This window comes from Sebastes fasciatus, chromosome 4 (assembly GCF_043250625.1).
Source record: "Sebastes fasciatus isolate fSebFas1 chromosome 4, fSebFas1.pri, whole genome shotgun sequence".
Taxonomy (NCBI): domain Eukaryota; kingdom Metazoa; phylum Chordata; class Actinopteri; order Perciformes; family Sebastidae; genus Sebastes; species Sebastes fasciatus.
The window spans coordinates 17,649,767-17,669,571 of record NC_133798.1 but is presented as its reverse complement, the minus strand read 5'-3'; the positions used below and the strand labels follow the sequence as shown (position 1 = coordinate 17,669,571).

Sequence of the window (19,805 nt, the reverse complement as noted above, 5' to 3'; positions counted from 1 at the left end):
TAACTGTGTGTTGATGTTGCTGCCTGTGCTGTATTTCCCACAGAGCAACCCGACGCCCCGACTGACCTGGAGCTGACAGACCAGAAAAAGAGGAGCGTTCAGCTCACATGGACCCCTGGAGATGAACACAACAGTCCTATTCAGAGTATGTCTTAAGTGTGTGTGTTCATGCACCTTATCCAAGCTGTTTTTGCTATAACGATAAGTGAAGTAGACATGAGTTTTTTAAAGGGACACTCACATATGAACAAAAATGGAAAGCCTACATTAAAAACTTTGGGTGTGTCATTTGAAAGAAGTAGACCTGGAGGAGGCAGGGAGGGTCTAATTAACTCTCATGCAGCCTGATGGAGACACCATTTTTTTCCACACTAACTGGCAACTTGATCGCTGACGACACAGAGATACTGCGTGATACCAACATTGTTTTACTATTGACTCACACGCCTTGTTAGAAGTGGGAACGAAACGTCAGATATCTTCCACAGAGACAAACAAAACATTCATTTTGGACCCACCAAAATTTTTAACATGATTAATTCACAATCATAATATTTTTTGGAGGAAAAGCCATAAGGTTAGGGTTAATAACTGGAGTCTGCAAATGTCAGTGAAGAAAGTGAAAAAAATCCCCCAAAACACAGGCACCCTACAGGCCTGGAAGGAGAGTTTGTAGTTTCTTCAATGACAGAGCACAACAGCTTAGGTCAGCTTGAAATCACTGGTTACAATGGAGTCTAAATGTGACAAGCTGTAACGGCATAAAAACGTCCATTGAAATGCCTCAAACTGCTTCTCATCATGGCTAAATCCCCAATTTCCTCTAAGCCTCAAAGGACTGCCAGAAGTAGCATATTTACACATATTTTAGCAAACCTTTTTGAGTTGCAGTATCCAAAAATAACTTGAGGCCATTCATTCCAGTTATGCAAATATACTGCCAGGCAGTGTGGTAAGTGCTCAGTTATGAACAGTTATGTCTTTTTCTTATTTGTCACAGAATTTCTGATCCAGTATGAAGACTCGCTGCACCACCGAGGGCACTGGCATAATCTCACCGAGGTCCCTGGAACCAGGACGACAGCTCACCTCAAACTGTCACCCTACATCCACTACACCTTCAGAGTTCTGGCCCTCAACGCTGTGGGCTTCAGCCGCTCCAGTTTCCCGTCCAGGATGTTTAAGACAGAACCTGCAGGTACAGACAGTTTCTTATGGCCTTGTGGAGTCTCATTCTGTAGTACATAAATAATCAACAAATCTATACTAGTGATTCAATCTTGGAAATCAGAACTGTTTTGTGAGAAAACATTTTAAGGTGAGACACTACATGCAAAAAAAATCGTGATTTTGGGCTATTTTGGTTCCATAACATCTTCTTTCAGACTGGTGGAAAGAAAACATCCAAAATACACATTTAGGTGTTTATTTTACTACTTTGTCTATTTGAGTCTGTTGTTTTCTCCTAAAGTCACCAAAAGTTAGCATTAGATAATGCCTCATATTTAAACATAACATTAATGTAAGTAATCAACTGGGGAAGTTTTATGGTGATATCTATTAGTTAAAATGTTTTACCTATGCAACTGTTGTGTCTTTCAAAATGTATGGAATTTAACAATACATATCTTTATTAGTTTTTTCAGTAACACTGACATACATCAAACTTTCCAATTTCATTCCTTTCTATATTCTGAAGGTTTTTTTACAGAGGGGTTTGTTCATATATCATTCATAGCCTGATTTATTGAACAATTTATTCATAAAAACATGGCAAAATTAGATTTTTTTATGGCATGTTCTGATTTATGGAGTGATACAAAGAGAAACCCAAAACTCCCTCTGTAAAAACCTTTGACTCTAATATGTCAACTAAATGAAATAAGAATTTTGAACCTGACTTTATCCAATGTTCAGGAAGTTTAGAAAACGTATGTAAATATAGGCAAATTATCACAAATTTGATAAGATAATGCCTAATTTGCATATTTAAACATACATTTTCAGACAACTTGTAATACAGAAATAATTGTCTTAATGTTTTCCTAGGGACAATGTTTCATATTGTCTTTTTTTGTTGTTGATTTTAGCTCCAGATGATAACCCAACAGGTGTACAGGGATTTGGAACAGAACATGATAATCTTGTAATCTCATGGAAGGTAATAAACTTGTATAAAGCTATCTGTTTTAATCCTGAAGCATTTATTGTTCTCCAGGGAGTGCCATGAAACATAAAAGTGTTGTTATTGCCTGGTCTTATGAGCTTTCTTTATTCTTAATTTTCTCTCTTTATCATCCACCAAAACCATATTATACATCATGGTGTACATTCACTCTTTTCCTGAAAAAGTACAGCATTGAAAAATAATGTAAAACTTTCTCCTCTGCAGCCGCTGACGGGCCTCCAGTCTAACGGTCCAGGGCTTCACTATAAAGTGATGTGGAGGCAGAAGGCGGTGGACAGTGATTGGACCACAGTGACTGTGGCTAACAACTCCAAGTTTGTTGTGTCTGGAACGCCCACATTTGTTCCATATGAGCTAAAAGTTCAGGCAGTGAACGACCATGGAGCTGGACCGGAGCCTGCTATTGCCCACGGCTACTCAGGAGAGGACTGTGAGTTTAGATCGACTCTTTAAAAAAATGTACCATGTACCAGAGTGTGGGCTTTGTAACATATAACATTTACTCAGTATGTTTCCTCATGGATCTGGCTATTGTTGTGTTCCTTGTCTACTGTACAGTGCCAGTAGCAGCTCCACAAAATGTGCAGGCCATGCTGCTGAACAGCACTCTGGCCGAGGTTCACTGGGATCCTGTGCCCTCTAAATTAATACGAGGACATCTCAAAGGATATAAGGTACAGTACAGAAGAGCCCACGCCGTGCAACATGTACACCAATCCCACCTACTGATACTATTAATAAAATTTAAATAAATAAATAAATAAAAATACTACAAATAATAGTCCTGCATTAAGTAAAAGTATGTACTGTATGTATGTAAAATTAGATTATTATTACTCATGCATTCATGTAAAAGCAGGATTTTACGGCTGTGGTTGGTTGAGGTGGAACTCATTTTGAACTATTTTGTATCGGACTGCAACTAATGATTACTTTCATTATGGATTAATTTGAGGATTATTTTCTCCACTAATTGATTGATTGTCGTCACAATCACCCAGAGCCCAAAGTGACACCTTCCCTATGTTTGTTTTGTCCAACAAAGAGTTCAAACCTCTAATTATTATATTATATATACTGTAGGTGTGAGTGTAGACAGGGGAATGAGGTGGGCTGATTTTAGTTGTGTAGGTTTATTTTTTTCATAGTTTTTAAGTGAAATGTTTAATTAAAGGACATCAAAAGTCTAATTATTATTATTAGTAGTAGTATTAGTATTAGTATTCTTATACTTATTATTATTATTATTATTATTATTATTATTATTATTATTAATAATAATAAAATACATTAAAATGATTAAAAGGAAGTATTTTATTTTTTATTTTATAAGCTCTTTATGTATGTTTTGTTTGCAAAAATCCTTATTTTTTAAGAAACTAGTAACTAAAGATGATAAATGTAGTGAAGTAAAAAATACAATATCTGCCTCCAAAATGTAGCCGAGTAGAAGTATAAAGTACTGGAATACTGGAAATACTTAAGTAAAGTACAAGTACCTCATATTTGTACTTAAGTACAGTACTTGAGTAAATGTACTTCCATCAACTGTTACATTCCACCGCTGACTACCATAATACACACACACACTCAACACAGGCTTTTGAGGACATAACATTGACTTACATTCATTTCCTGGAGACTTACCCTAACCCTAACTGTAACTGCTACTTGCCTAGTTCTAACCCTTAACCTAAATCTAACCTTACCCTAACCCTAAACCAAGTCCTCACCCTAACATATAATGATTTACATTATGGGGACGTGCATTTTGTCCCCATTTGGAAGGCGAGGCCCCACAATGTGACTCTGTAAACAGATTTATGTCCCCACAACAAAGGTAATACACGCTCAACACAGACTGTATACTGACTGTGTGTTGTAGGTGTACTACGGGAGGGAGCGCAGCCTCCACAAACACAACCCTCATCACGAGGAGAAGCAGATGCAGATCCTGACCTTCAGTGGGAACCACACCCACGGCATGCTGCCCGGCCTGCACCCCTTCAGCCACTACTCGTTCCACGTCAGGGTCTTTAACGGCAAGGGAGAGGGTCCGCCCAGCGACACCCTGACGTTTGATACACCCGAAGGAGGTACGACAAGGAATGCACTCTTTCTTTCTTTCTTTCTCTTTCTTTCGTTTGTTCGTTCTTTTGTTCTTTTGTTCTTTCTTTCTTTCTTTTTATTATTTTACAACTGAGATTAACACAATTTGGATTGTCAGGTGGTGTTAACACTTTATATAACGATGTTTGATGATACAGATTGAGGATATGAATGATTGAGGATTATGATTATTACATCTTAAAAATGAACAGTGTTGCAGCTGATGGTCAGTTATTAATACATTAAAGGACCCTTCAGAAAAGTTTAAAGACAGATACAAATGCTGGGAATGCTGATAGGGTTTTTCCACACAAAAAAAAATCAATTACCAAGTTATTAATTCTTAAATGCACATCTTCTTCTTCTCAATCATTGAAAAATCCATAACCTATGAATATGCAAATAATTTCTCCCTGACACAAAATGTGTTCTACTTCACTGAAAAATCCATTCTCAGTGCTCGAGCACGTGAGGTTTCAAGTCTCCACATCACGCTTGTGTAAGTTTAATATTGAACCATTATTGGTATTAAATCTCAGAGAACAGACCAAGAATACACAGTTCTGGACATTCTGGTAGTTCCTTATTCGTCTTCTAGTGTCAAACTCCGCACATGGCATCATTCATCCAAATGAATTAAGCCTAAAAAACATTTTTGAGCGGAGCAGGACTTTAAAATTCCTTTAAAATATGACTTTGTAACCCTCTTTAGCTTTACATGGATGAGTTTCCTGATTTGTGTGTGTTCTGCAGTGCCGGGGGCTCCTACTTCCCTGGTAGTCACCAACCCCAACCTGAACGCTCTGACCCTTGAATGGAGTCCTCCTCATGACCGTAATGGACGCATCACCGGCTACACCCTCAAATATCAGCCAGGTGAGGCTTTTTTCCTTAAGACAACAGCTGAACTTTTTATATCTTTACCAAGTGAATGTGACCTTCCTTCATGTAGTGCTGTGTGTCCTCCTTTTTCATCTCTTGTAGTGTCATCCTGTTTAGAGATTATAAGACAAGACAGTAGTAAAAATAAAGATTTAGAGTAGTACTAAGAGCATTTCAAGCATTATTTTGCCTAAATTACGCCACCAATTAACAAATCAACTTTTGTCACTCCCGCCTTCTATTCCTGAACCCTACACTTCAAACGTTTTCATTTCCACCTTTTTCATCAATGACACTCCAACCCCATCTACGACCCCTTCCTCCTCCTCCTCATACCTCTATTCAACTTACCTCACTACTTCCATCCCCATCCCATTATTCTACACCCTGTAGTCAATAACTCCAATGAGCTGGGCCCAGTGGAGGAGCTGGCCCTGCCCGCCAATAAGACCTCGGTCACTTTGGAAAACCTCAAGTACAGCACACGCTACAAGTTTTATTTGAATGCGAAAACGGCTAGGGGAGCAGGCCTGGCTACTTCTCAGGAAGCTGTCACCATCGTGGATGAAGGTAAGTCAGCAAAATGCAGACAACTAAAAATGAATTACCTAAATCGTATTCATGTTTCTACAGCTGGAAAGCTGATTAATATGATTTCTATAACTCAGGTAAGAGGATCCAAACGTGTCATTGATCTACAGATCATATGTACACAGTATGAAGTCCATGCTACATTAAAACACATCACACAACTCTTCAGTACACTTCATTCACCAAAGGTTTTGGACTATCTTGCCTTCATCAGGAGGCATATCTTTTTTTAAAACACTATGGTGATGTAATCTTTAGTTTTTGTGTGATGTATAAGTGATTTACAGCTTATTGATGGACTGTATAAGGAAACCAGAATCAACCTCAGACACCATCCTGATGAAGTCAAGGCAGACAAAACTGTTGTAGAATAAAGCATGGTGTTGTGGAGAGGAGTTGTGCAACGTGTTTTAAGTTTGGATGGACTCACATTGATGGTCTCACCTCGCTGTGTGTATATAATCTTTATTTAACTAGGAAGTCACATTGAGATTAAAACCTCTTTACAAGTGAGACCTTGTGTGTCTTCTCAAAGTTAGAAATTGTTGGTTTGCAATGAAAAACATTCATCCAAACACTGAAATGCTGTTTATTGTAAAGCACGGTGTTCCTTTTTTGTGTGTTTTTTTTTTAAAGTAAGACGATTAGCAAATTTTTTGATTAATTGATAGCATGGTCAGCAATTTTGAAAATTTAATTTTTTTTTATTCTTTATTGTATCAATACATATTTTTGAAAAATTTCCTTTCCGTTATTTTAACATCGTGACACAATTTTTTTATTTTTTTATTTTTTTGAACTTTATTTATTATTTTTTTCCAATTCAGTAAAACAGTGTCGACAGAAAAAAAGTTAAAAAATGCCATGAACGTTCCACAGTTAACTCCACATGTTGAGAGTAATATAAAGTTTCTTCTTATATTTTAATGACAGGAGGTCTATCATATTACAGTTGACCCTTTATATCCTTCATATTCAGTTTTTTTTTTTATTATTTACTTTTTATTAGGTTTTCTTTTAAACACAGACAAAAAAGTGGTACTTATGTATGTGCCAACCGGACACAAAAACGCACACTTGTACTAAGTGATTTTTTAAAATACAAAAATGGCAGACATTTGCTGGTTCCAGCTTCTCAGATGCAAAATCTGCTGGTTATATATGATTGTAAATAATGATTGTTATATATGATTGCAATCTGAAGATGTCACCTTGAACTGTGGAGAATTATGATTCACATTTTCTCACTATTTTCTGACATTTTATAGACTAAACAATTAATCAATTAACTGAAAAAAATGCTCAAGACATTAATCGATAATGAAAATAATTGTAAGCTACATCCCTACTGTTACGTCAGAACTTTGTTGTGTGTTTTGTGTTTGTGAAGTCCTTGTCATTCTACCAGTATGATGCACACTATTCCATAGCATTATCTTTTGTTTTTAGCATTTTACATACAGTAGCATGATGTCCGTCAGCTCTTCATCCATGTCTAGTGGAACATGAGTGTGATCCAGTTGCATTGTTACACAAGGTGACCTGTGCTGTTATAAACAGACCGATCATCTCTTACATTACTCCGCATGATGAATGTCTTACTGTTACTGTAACATACAGTGACACAGATGGCGTAGGGGTCGTCCTATAGTGACCCCTGTCCTGTTGTCTCTCTGTGTCCCGTTTCTCTCTACAAGCTCTAATATCACAGCATGTCGTAGATGTGGTCACAGGTACCGGTCGTATCTAGACTCATGCATGTTTTACAGATACAGCTTCAAACCCCACCGCAAGCATGCACTCCTCACCGTTTAGCAATTTCCCCTCGTCTCTATCGTATTCTGCAGCCCGCCAAAACGCTCCGCTGAGTTCAAAGCTGAGGAAAGTTCAAAGCCGCACAGATAAAGATGCTATGTGACGTGTGTCTTTCTAATGTCATGTGATAAAACTAGATGAGTCTTTTACTGTGCCTTTGGGGACTTTGACCCCGTCCTCACATCTTCCACGGTGGCTGCTAGTGATGCCTCTCGCTGCACGGCAAGCGTTTGCTTGGCATGCCAATGAACTGTGTGCTCTGTGTATTATAATGACGTCATTGTCTGTGGTGTCTCTGCACATGGAAAGTGTTTGTGTCTGTGTGTGTGTGTGTGTGTGTGTGTGTCGTGTCCGGCCTTCACCCCTCTGCATGTTGTTTACAGGAAACACGCAAACCCCTCATCCCATTGCACGGTCTCCTCCACGCCGTCCGCCCCTCAAGGGTACAGATATACTGCTGTGATCTTAGTACACTACATGTCTGATTTGTTGCATGATCAGCTTTGTGTATTCTTTGTTTGTTGGTATAGTGTCCCCATTTGAAATTGCTATTGTGTAAGGCTACGAGGGTTCTAGATTGGGTGATGCTAAGAGCATTTAATGGGCCTCATTCACTAATGTGTGCGTAGAAATGTTCTTACTTTGCACACAAAATAAGTGCACACGCGGATTCATGGCACATGAGCACCGGCCAATTTTGTTCTGTGCGTATGTTAGTGAATCAGAATCATTCTTGACAGGCGTGTGCCCGCTATTTGCAATCAGCATACTGCCCCACCCTTAGTTCTCTATATAAGGAAATACTTTTGCCTCGATTCCAGTGGTGGCTGCGTTGTTTCCGTCTCATGTGATGCAAACATTTCCAATAAATCCAGAGCGTTGTAAAGTCCAAAAGTAAAAATTTATTGAAAAGAGATAGATGGAATTATTTCTGATATTCACAACATGTTTTTATTTAACAAAATATTCTGCTTCAATCCATATTTGTTGGCGGTCAAAAAGTGCTGTTTGTTTGCTGTTTGCAATTTTTTGCTCTTTTTTTAGGGTGATGACGTTATGAAATATGACGACAGACATCAAGCTTCATTTGAAAACCACATAGAAGCGTTGAAATATATAATATATTTGAATAATGACAATAATTGGTGAGGATAAAAGGGGGCTAGTTTCATAGGTATTAAATACATTTGGCCAATGCATTAGGAAAATAATTGTTTTCGATATTGTTGTCTATTAAAGCCTTTCTTAAGAAGAAGTAAAGTGAGAACGTAAGAACAAATTCAGCTAAGAAAATATTGATGAATCCCGAATTTGTGCGTAAAACGGTCTTACGCACAGTTTATGAATGAGGCCCATTGGGACTATAATTAAATCGAAGCATTTAATTGCTAGTTATTGGATTGTCCTTTGACCAACAGGCCGATCTTGATGGTTATCTTTTCTCTTGTATGCTCAGTGCGGCCCAGTGTTTTCGGGAACGTTAGCTACTCGTTCGGCGAGGACGGGACCCTGATCAGTTGGGAGTACTGGGGCCCGGAGAGAAACGTTCATGTAGAATACGCAGAGAAAATCAGTAAGCAAAGCAACACACCTTGATTTCTGTCAGCTCCACACAGAGGTGGCGAGAGACTCCTACTTCATTATTGGCTTGTGCAGGTGAATAGAAACATTGGCAGTCAGTCACGTTGATGCTGGCTCTTGCCAACGTGGACCCAGATGTGATAAACAAGGCTGTCTGTGATTGGATTTCTAATTACCCAGCCAGGCCTGTTATTGACTAGAGTTGCGTGCAGCTCCCGTAACAATCTCGTTGGAACTTATTCAGACAAACATCATAAAAAGCAGCACAAACATTCTTGTTATGCCAATTGATTTTGACTGAAGCGCTCTCCATTGTTTTTATCCACCTGCAGAGAAGATGAAAAACACGGGGTTGTTTGTAGTATGGCTCTCTCACACCTACTGTTTAATGGGTTCAGTTAGGGAATATCACAATCATAGATTCCCATTCATTTAGAAAATGTCCTTATCAGAAACATAATCTTGTGATCATCAGTCAAACCCATTTCATATTTAGTTCATCACCACATGTATAATTGATGGTGATCCAGAGAGCTCAACACATTGCAACTTAAGAAAACACATGCAAATAGAAAAGATCTTCACCAATTTGACAACACATGCACAGCAAAAGACTGACATTGCCATCCGTGAGCCATGCAGCTATCATGGCTACAAATGCTGTATAGTGAGGAAACACAAGTAAATACACAGAAAACACAATCACACACTAAAACACTGCAAGTTGCACAGAACATAACAGAAATGAGTTACAAAACAAGTCTCCAGGGGACAGTAAATATGGCAGGTGTGTTCACCACTATTTATCATCACTTTGTAACTCATTTTTATTGCGTCCTGTGCAACTTGTGGCATTTCTGTGTGTGGTTGTGTTTGCTGTTTTGGCAGCATGCTGCATATGTTGTTGGTGAAGTCGGTGAAATGTGTTTCCTTAAGGGGTAACTTTGGTATTTTTCAACCTGGACCCTATTTTTCCACGTTTTTGTGTCTAATAGACTAATTGTGACACTTTCTGAAATTGGTCCAGTATTGAGGGAGAACGCTGCAGCCGCCAAGCTGTAATATAATCGCTTGGGAAAACCTGGCACCATCAGTTTACGTCCTCTAAAAGTGCTTGTTTTTGCCACCGACAGGCTCAGATTGTTATTATAAGTGTCTGACAACATTATGGAAAAGAACCCTACAGAGGAATGAAATGTTTTTCTTACCTTTCACTTGATCCGGTCTGTTTGTTATGCGCTCAACGAGAAGTCTCCTCCTGAAATCATCTAACTATTCAGCCGTGACACTGAAAATCTTTTAGATAACACCCAGCTGCGCTTTCTATACTCTAACACAACAAACTCTGACAACACCGGTGTCCCGTCGCACTCCAACTCTCAAACACGTTTCCACCGTCATCTTACAGTAGCAAGTCACATGACACAATAACAAACAGAAAGAGAAAGGTCAGAAAAACTTTTAATTCCTCTGTTGGGTCCTTTCTATAATGTTGTCAGACACTTATAATAACAATCGGTGCCAAAAACAAGCACTTTTAGTGGACATAAACTGACAGTACCAGGTTGCCCCAAATGATTACATAACAGCTTGTTTAGCGGCTGGCGGCTGCACCGTACTCCCTCAATACTGGAACAATATCAAAAAGTGTTGTCCTCATTAGTCCCTTACAAATAGCGAAGTTACCCTTTAAGTTACACCGTGTTGAACTTTAAGGGTAATAATTAATTCATGGACTAAATAGCTTTTTAGAACTGCCATGAATATTAACAATTTAAATCTAATATAGACAGAAATACCTGCAGTGTAATCCCATGTTAGTAGATGTTTTTTTTCAAGTAATTAGATCCCATGATGTCATGACCTCTATGATCCCATTTGAAGTTGTGTTTGTTCCCTCAAAACGTACCTCTCTTGATGAACGTCCCCCCTGCAGGTGAAGGTGAAGAGGTGTGGGAGAAAGAGCCTGTGAACGGCACTCAGAATGTTATGCTGAAGGGCTTAAAGGGGGGCCTTTCCTATAAGGTGCGTTTGGTGGCCCAAGGTCACCACGACCAGCCGCCCCACCTCTCTGACGAGCTGTTGGTCGAGGTCCCAGGTGAGGCAGTTCCTCGGCGGACGGTTAACTCCTCCGTGCTCTGGCCTGGCCTCGTACTGTGCCGTGTGTAGAATGTGTAGTAGTTTGTGGCGTTGTGTAATTATAGTCCAGTCGAGCATGGGTTTAACAGATGTGTTGTGGTCACTCTGTATGCCAGGCATGCACTGTAGTGATATAGAGAGCAGCGTGCATGATTGTGTCGTTTAATTTGAATTAAAGTCGGTCCTGTAGATTTGGTAATTCTCATATAGAAGTAAGTTTAGTGGTATAATATCCAACCTAATATCACCCTCCGTAAACCTGCGTGTACAGTTTGTGTGTAATCTGTGTGTATCTGTGACTGTCTGTGTCTGTGTGTCCACTTGTGAGAGACAGATTGATGTCCAAGTCACCATTAGCTGGAGATTTCTAACTCGCCTAACAAGAAAGTCGTCTTGTTCTGTAACAATAAGCAATCATGATCCACTCATGAACTGAAATCTCTAACAAGTAGATACTAAGAGAATGACTCGTTCCGTGTTTGTCTTACCACATGATTATGGCTGTATGTTTCCCTTCCCCAATGGGAAAAGATGATCCAGTCATAAATGTTGCGTCTTCCTCTCCTCCTCTGGCCAGCTGTGGCGAGCAGACAGGTGGACATCGCCACTCAGGGCTGGTTCATTGGCCTCATGTGTGCCATCGCTCTGCTCATCCTGATCCTCCTCATTATCTGCTTCATCCAGAGGAATAAGGGAGGGAAGTACCCTGGTGAGTATTAGCTCATATATAAACACACACTTTACTGCTTTGTTTGCCTCCATTCAATTAAGTTTAATAGGATTTTAAGATTAGATTTCTTGGTTTTGGAATATTGGTTTGTTTTTATAGCTTTCTATGTTGTATGGCTGCCACAATGACAAAACATTACTTCTCGTTTCTTTTTATAAAAAGAATGATTATAGATCCCCATATATCTTGCTATATTCTTCATTATGCTTTAACAACATATGTTTCATGTTATTTTGACATTTATTTCTCATTACTTATTTTCATGTTATGACATAAAATCTATATATATTGTTAAGACAAACATTTTTTATTGAAATAACATGCTTACTCATCTCATTAAAACAAGAAATTGTTCTCATTAAAACAATATATATATATATATATAACAAGAAAAGTTTCTTGTTAAAACTGATTAATTTGATATGTAGTAATGGTACGCTTCATGAAAAAAGAAAAATACAAACATATGTCAGTTTCTTACCATGAAATTACTAGTATTATTTCCATGTATTTATTCTAGACAATTCAACCGTTTGGTAGAGCATGTTTTTATACAGTAAAAAATCATACTTATTAAATTATTTCAGCATATATATATAATGGAATAACATTATGAGTATCATATTAATAACAATGAATATTTTAAAAGTTTTTTTTTGTAGAAAAGAGTACATTTCAATTACATGATTAGCTTTACTTACTTTTTCAAAAATTATTTAGCTTTACATACCTATTTTTAAAAACATTATTTGCCCCTTATGAGACTTTTTTTGTATCAAGTTACATAATTCTGGTCAATAAAGCCTCTGAAACTATGATATGTCGAAAGAATATGCCTACCTTTGAAAAGAAGACTAAACCGAGTCCTCATGTCTGGAGTAACTTTCTTGTTGCTAACCTTCTGTAAGGAGGCAGATTGAAAAGGATTTTTTTTTTTAGCATAGCATACCTAAAGCAAGTGGTCGAGATGGCTCAACCAGGCTGAGTTCAACAGCTCAACCTGTTTTTCAATAATAGGGACTCAAAATGTGCTCTACCAAACAGTCGAGCAGAACATTAAAGGGATAAGCTGGTTTGTCTTAATTGCTTCCTCCTCTCTCACTATAGTCAAAGAAAAGGAGGACGCACACACAGACCCGGAGTTCCAGCCCATGAAAGACGATGACTGTACTTTTGGGGAATACAGGTGAGAGAAAGTGCTCCGGCCTCTGGAGCCCCCAGAGCCCCATTTTACCCATCAACCCCTGCTCCCGTCCCTGCTTCCTGCCCAGATCTGCTCTCTCTGGCTGGGCTGGAGCTCTGCTCTCCCTCCCTCTAATCAACCCTTACAGCTGACCAATAACTGACCCAGGATCACCAATAACACAAATACAAAACAACAACAACAACAAGAAGAAGAAGAAGTGCCCCTCGTCTGAACTTCTCCCACCGTGAAGCACAAGATCATTTTCTTTCTGGGTTCTGGGACGTCCTGGATGCTACTTGTGTCGGACTCTATTGTGTGTGTGCTTGATATATGATGACATTGTGGTGTCATTTGAGAAGCAGGATTCTTCAGGTTCAAGGGATTTAGGGGGGTTTGGGTGTTTTAAATCTTAACTGTCAGGAAAAAATATATATAAGCTAGAATCATTGCAACAAACTGACCCCAAGCATCGAATCCCATTCCAACTAATAAGCTACTCATATCCATCAAGTGTACAGTACATATAGTATTAACACTTTGCCTAGTGTATTGCTACTTACATACACAACCCTGATAGGAGTGAAAATCACCGAAACTTACATCAGTTCTCCAGATATGCTTGTTGGCATCCTCATTCTAGGCTGCTTCTCCAGATCGCACGCAGAATTAAGAAAAATGAAGCACTTTACTTCTGTATAGCTAGCATTTTTTGAATTGTTTTTTACAAGTCGATTTATAAGATGGTCTTGCTTTTATATTTTATATTCCTTTTTGTATTATGTAAACATAAATCTGTTCTATGGATTTTTATGCTGTGATAACTACATATCGATATATATATATATATAATATGTGACATGACATGCATGGTGTGAAGATCTGATATATGAAAATTAGCTCTAGGCAATAATGTGTTGAATGGAATTATTGTTCATATATAGATATACAGTATATAGATGCATACGGAGCTTATATGAAATTATCAGCATGTCTGAGGGAAGCAATCATCACTGAAGAGCTGGTTAATGCTGTTTCTATTAGGCCAGTAGCCATTCTCTAATAATAATAATTCTTAAAGGATAAGGCTGGTGATATTCTACTTTTTATTATTGTCAACAAATTCTTTAAAGCAAAAACCAACAATGTGTTAGTCTGTCTCACAACACTGTCCAACATCTCCAGCTTGTTTGTGGCTCTGCCTCAAGCCCATAATTCCTACTAGAGACTTAAATCTTTTTTTTTTTTTAAAGTCACAAATATATATTTTCTTTTTTTTTTATGGCCAAACTGTTTCCTAAAAGAGCTGTTACTTTTTTTTAGCAAAACTTATTGAAACAGAAATAAATAGTCTATTTATTGGGGCCTATTTTTAGATTCAGACTTAAATACTGATAACTCAAAGGAACATGTCGCCCAGTGCAAAGATGTGGATCATTTTTAATAGTTTTTGGACAATAACGGAGCACTATGGCACAGAGGAATATGTGCAACACGTTCTCATTCCAACTTTGTCAGTAAACGTGTGCTTAACGTTGTGAATTAAAGGACCAGTGTGTAACAATTGGGGGGATCTATTGGCAGGAATGGAATATGATATTAATAAATATATTTTCATTAGGGTATAATCACCTGAAAATAAGAATCTTTGTGTTTTTGTTACCTTAGAATGAGCCGTTTATATCTACACAGGGAGCGGGTCCTCTTCACAGAGTCTGCCATGTTTCTACAGTAGCCCAGAATGAACAAACCAAACACTGTTAACTTTTCCTGCTTGGGCCGGAGTCGTTACTCGCTGCCATCGCCGCCGCTCTCTCTCTCTCTCGTGCTTCACACACACTCTAGCTCGTCACTCGGGAGAGGCTTCAGTTGGTTGCAATCAACAATGCAACCTCACCGCTAGATGCCGCCAAACACACACACACTGCTCCTTTAAACAAAAACACTTGCTTAGGTTTAGGCAATAAAACCACTTCGTTAGGTTTAGGAAAAAACAACATAGTTGTGTTTAAAATGAATATGTTTGTAAAGTGAAAATGAGACTTGTGAACACGGGACACGAACGAACAGCTGATTGTAACATGAAAGTGAAACTTGGCACATGGGACACAAACAGCGGTCTCCTGGTTGAAAGCCTTGTGTTTGTTGGACCCATTCAACTACCTTCTCCCATCTGCCCTTAGTGTGTCTTTTCGCTCTTTAAAATATGTCACTTTCTCTGAGCGTTTACTGTGATCACGGATGGGTTTACATTGTTGTTAATTGAAAGCCCGGTACGTTTCATACAGCTGCTAAAGGGTGCCTTGTGCGTTGGTATCACATGCCAACGGGCGTGACGAAGCGTCGGTAATTTATGCTCTGGGAATGAGAACGGGCTGATATGTGTGGCTTTGGACGAACAGTCAATACTTGTTAGTACTACTAATTCATTGTTGGTTTTGGTCTTCTCATGGGATCTGCTGACAACAAGAAAAATGTAGAATATCACCATCCTTTAAAACTCACGTAGAGAGACCTACAGTATTTACACTGCAGGTGAATCTCTCCAATGGAAACTCAAAGAACACACAGAAGACAATAAATCACGAGGCAAAGTGTATAAATATTATAGTGCCTTTGTGAGAGTATACTTTCTATCCATGCTGTTTCATTAAGCTCAGCTGGAACCGTACAGTATGTCAATAAAGGCATAACTTCACTCAACTGAGCTCTTGTTGTTTGAAAGTTCAGACTATGTATGTGGCACAATGTGCCTGTTAAAGTGCATATAGAGTGACTGTTGTGTTGTGTGGGATCTCAGCTGGATCTCCTCATCTGATCGCAGGGTGTAGGTCTCAGGAAAGGTAAGGGTGGTGGTGTCGGTGGGGGGGTTGAGGGTCATTGTTGTGTAAATCTGGCATGTGAGGAGGGTCGGGGGGGCAGTCGAGTCACTGTGGAGAAAAATGCTCGCTGTATAAGCATCCCAGGTTCTTTCACGGCTATCATCAAGTTTAATATTTGGTCATAAAGCCTTCATCATGTACTTTGCATAGACAAGTCTTTTAAGTCTTTACTGTGTTAGTTTTATCCCTGAAAATGCTTTTGGCGTACTGATTAATATCTCTTCTAAATTTAAAAACATCTCAGCATTATGATGGCTTTGTGATCTTATCTCATGTTCAATGTGGAATGTTATCTGATATCCAAAGAAAACTTTCTTTGCAGATTTTCCATGCATTTTGCCAATCTGTGATTATTATCATGCTTGCTTCGGGGGATGTTTGGCTGAAACCTTGCTTTCCAAGTTTTATTCACATCATCGCCTTGGATTTTTCTGTTCTTCATCACAACCTCTGTCTCGGGGGGGAAATGCTTTTGTCAAACAGTACATTTACTCCACTTCATATTTGGTTTCAGGGGGAATTTGAACAGGATATGATTGCTTGAGCTTTTATTCCCCTGGTGCCTGATGGAAACCAACTAATCATTCATTGCTGCTATTTTTTAGACGTGGAGTAAGCCAAATTCAAATTTGCTTCTTGTGCAGTGGTTCACTGTTGCATATTGATGAGCTGAGTTTACACATTAAAAAAGTGAAAACTTAAAGAAATTCAATCTGGAAAAAACTTTTACCATTACCGACCAAACATTATGGAGGACCACAAGAGTCACGGAAATAGTAATAAAGCATTTAAAATATTAATAAGTAATTGTACAATAAAAACAGGCATTAATAAAATTGTCGATTTATTAATCTATGAATAAATGGACTAAATTACAAAGTAAATCATTATTTGACATTTTATTGTGAAATTCAAAGAATAATTATAAAAAGAATTGAAATGAAATGTTAATCCATCAATACATTTTTAAAATTAAAAAATAGATTTACAAAAACACCATAAAACAATCAATAAGTACATCATTTAAAAATGACATGAATGAATTCATAAATAGATAATGGCTTGATTGGCGTTGTAAACAAATGTATTAATGCCTATTTTTATTGTACAACTAGTTATTAATCAATGAAATGCTTTATTGCTATTTACGTGACTGTTGTAGTCTTCCATAAAACATACAGTGGGTTTTGGTAAAAGTAGCTATCAGCAGTTCAAAGCTCCATCTAAAAAAAAAAAATGCACTAATCTCCTTGTTGCATCTGTCACATCATCTCACCTGTAACACCTGCATGTTATTTTCTCCTTCAGTGACAATGAGGACCATAAACCGTTAAAAGGGAGCCGCACGCCGTCTAATGGGACGGTTAAGAGAGACGACAGTGACGACAGTTTAGTTGACTACGGGGAAGGAGGAGACGGACAGTTCAACGAGGACGGCTCGTTTATCGGCCAGTATAGTGGGAAGAGCGCCAGCAGGGAGACTGCTGAGGGCCACGAGAGCTCCGAGGCCCCGTCTCCTATTAACGCCATGAACTCCTTGAACTCATTTGTGTGACAGACCGGTACGAGGCGCTGCATTGACTACTCAGACCCCACATGTCCCAACACATGTCCCAACACCGCATGGCTTTATGATCACATCTCCATCCCCCCCAGTGCCACACATGAAAAAACACACAACTCAAAGACATTTATGTTTTCACTTGGAAAATCTTTATGGAGACTCATTAAGCATCATTTAAGGAATGAAGTAGCTCAACCAGACATTTGATTTTAACAATACATGCATGAAACGCCTGATATGACCTAAATCCATATTTAAATTAACACTTTGATATTAACAAGTTCTTACCAGGAATCTCTTATGGACTATGCAGTGCTCGTCTGACTATATTTGTTTTTGTTATTATATTATCTACTATGTTCAAATAGTAATCAGTGTCTACAGTAAAATAACTATTACTCACTCCGTGTATTTTTATCCAAACACAGAAGCTTGTACAGGAATCTGTATTTAATCATGTAATTCCATCAGTGCACAAGGCAGATCATGTACAGTGTGTATATACAGTATATATATATATATATATAAATATATATATAAAGTGAATATTGGGAGCAGCAGTGCACACAGCATGCTTGAGATCGCTGCATTGATACATCCTCATCTGTCACCACTCTGTCGAATGATGCACCTGTGAAGGAGGAGGCTGAAATGCTGCATGGCCCTGTTGTCATATGACCTCGTGACCTTTGCCCTGCATGTAATCTCTTCTCGTTGAGCTTGATCTGAGGGCCGGTGGGGAACCGCTGAGGATGCAGGGGGAGCTCGTCTCGGTCCCTGCAGTGCTCCTTCAGCAGGTAGTGCCTTTTCTTCAAAAACAACGATTCAATTGTGAAGTCTCTTTGCAGAGTTCAGTGACTGGAACAGAGACAGTAGTAGGACTGCACAAGTCACATCCAAGGATGGATCAGATAAGCTTGAGAAGAGGACTCTGCGGAGGGAGGAATAATTCATATACTCTTGTAATCTTTTTTTTTTAAAAAGACATCCCAATGCCTTGAGACACAGGACTGGCTTTGATTCCTCCAAGAAGCTAAGTATTGGATCAGACTGAAGCATCATTAAAACCATGTCTGGTGCATTTTCATTATGTACAGAACCTGATTGTATTTCTGCAGTGTATGAATGTATGGATATCTGAGTGTGTGTGTGTGTGTGCGAATACAATACATTATTCAACTCCTATTAGGCAAAACAAAAATGTTCACTTGTACTAACTACACTTGAGGACCTTTTGGTGGGATCAAGATTTCTTTTCTCTTAACTTGCATCAAGTTTTTTTTTTTTTTGTAGAATATTTGTTGAATTTGTAAATACCTTAATTGACTGTACAGGGACAAGCAGCTTATAAGGCAGCCTAAGAGGCAATGTTGTGCATGATATGGTTTAACTTGTTGATAGGACTGTATTAAATATAGAGTACTTGTAGAGAATATACAGTATATATTCTTTTTTTCCCTTGCTGTGCACAGTGTACATTGTATTGTAACTAACTGGACAGAAAATTGCATATAAATTTGAATTTTGATTGTTTTTTTTCTGATTTGCTTGTCAGCGAGTTATATGACTTTGGTATTGTACAACATGTAGAATATAGCGACAATATTAATTGATGCACAGAATGATATTATTCTGATTTGTATTGGAACGCAGTCCCAGTATACTGCCAAAACGATGCTCTTTTTCTGACCGTATTGCAAATGGTTTTGTATTTAAGAAACAGATTTGTACTAACAGATACTTTCTTTGTCTCTATATTTAAGTTTCTCCTTTTAGTGCAAGTATGAAATTCAAGCTACTGGAAATATAATGAATGAATAAATAATGATCTGCTTTATTTTCAGTTTTCAGACTCTTTACTCAAAATGTCGTTGCCCTCTTTCAAAGAGATGACTGATGCTCTGAATCGCGTGGGATTCAATGAGTCATAAAAGCCCTGTTATTCACTCCATGCATGCTTAGTGCTACATTATGTAACCATATACTTTATATATATACTGTATGTAAAGTACACATTCTTGACATATTATATATTACATTTTTGTCAATGATGCTTGTAGCTGGTTGAGGTGGAGTTAGTTTGAACTACTTTATATACAGTTAGTGTGTAGTTCAGTGAATGGAGTTTTACTTCTTTGGGT

The 19,805-nt window shown here is 38.3% G+C and overlaps 1 protein-coding gene across 15 annotated transcripts in view; it reads left to right on the top strand.

The window, feature by feature from the left end:
* LOC141765970 (neuronal cell adhesion molecule-like) overlaps positions 1-19,501 on the top strand; it is a 97,527-nt gene extending 78,026 nt beyond the window's left edge. For 6 of the 15 annotated variants that reach the window (XM_074632346.1, XM_074632344.1, XM_074632343.1 and 3 more), the window contains 14 exons: positions 44-145; positions 1,001-1,198; positions 2,091-2,161; positions 2,393-2,618; positions 2,747-2,862; positions 4,074-4,284; positions 5,051-5,173; positions 5,573-5,749; positions 7,969-8,028; positions 9,042-9,158; positions 11,103-11,264; positions 11,883-12,014; positions 13,143-13,221; positions 17,409-19,501. In XM_074632346.1, the coding sequence (XP_074488447.1) occupies positions 44-145; positions 1,001-1,198; positions 2,091-2,161; positions 2,393-2,618; positions 2,747-2,862; positions 4,074-4,284; positions 5,051-5,173; positions 5,573-5,749; positions 7,969-8,028; positions 9,042-9,158; positions 11,103-11,264; positions 11,883-12,014; positions 13,143-13,221; positions 17,409-17,655 (2,021 nt within the window). In that variant the 3' untranslated portion in view covers positions 17,656-19,501. The other 9 variants (XM_074632345.1, XM_074632347.1, XM_074632351.1 and 6 more) reach the window with 7 other exon arrangements.
* Positions 19,502-19,805: the final 304 nt, after the last annotated feature.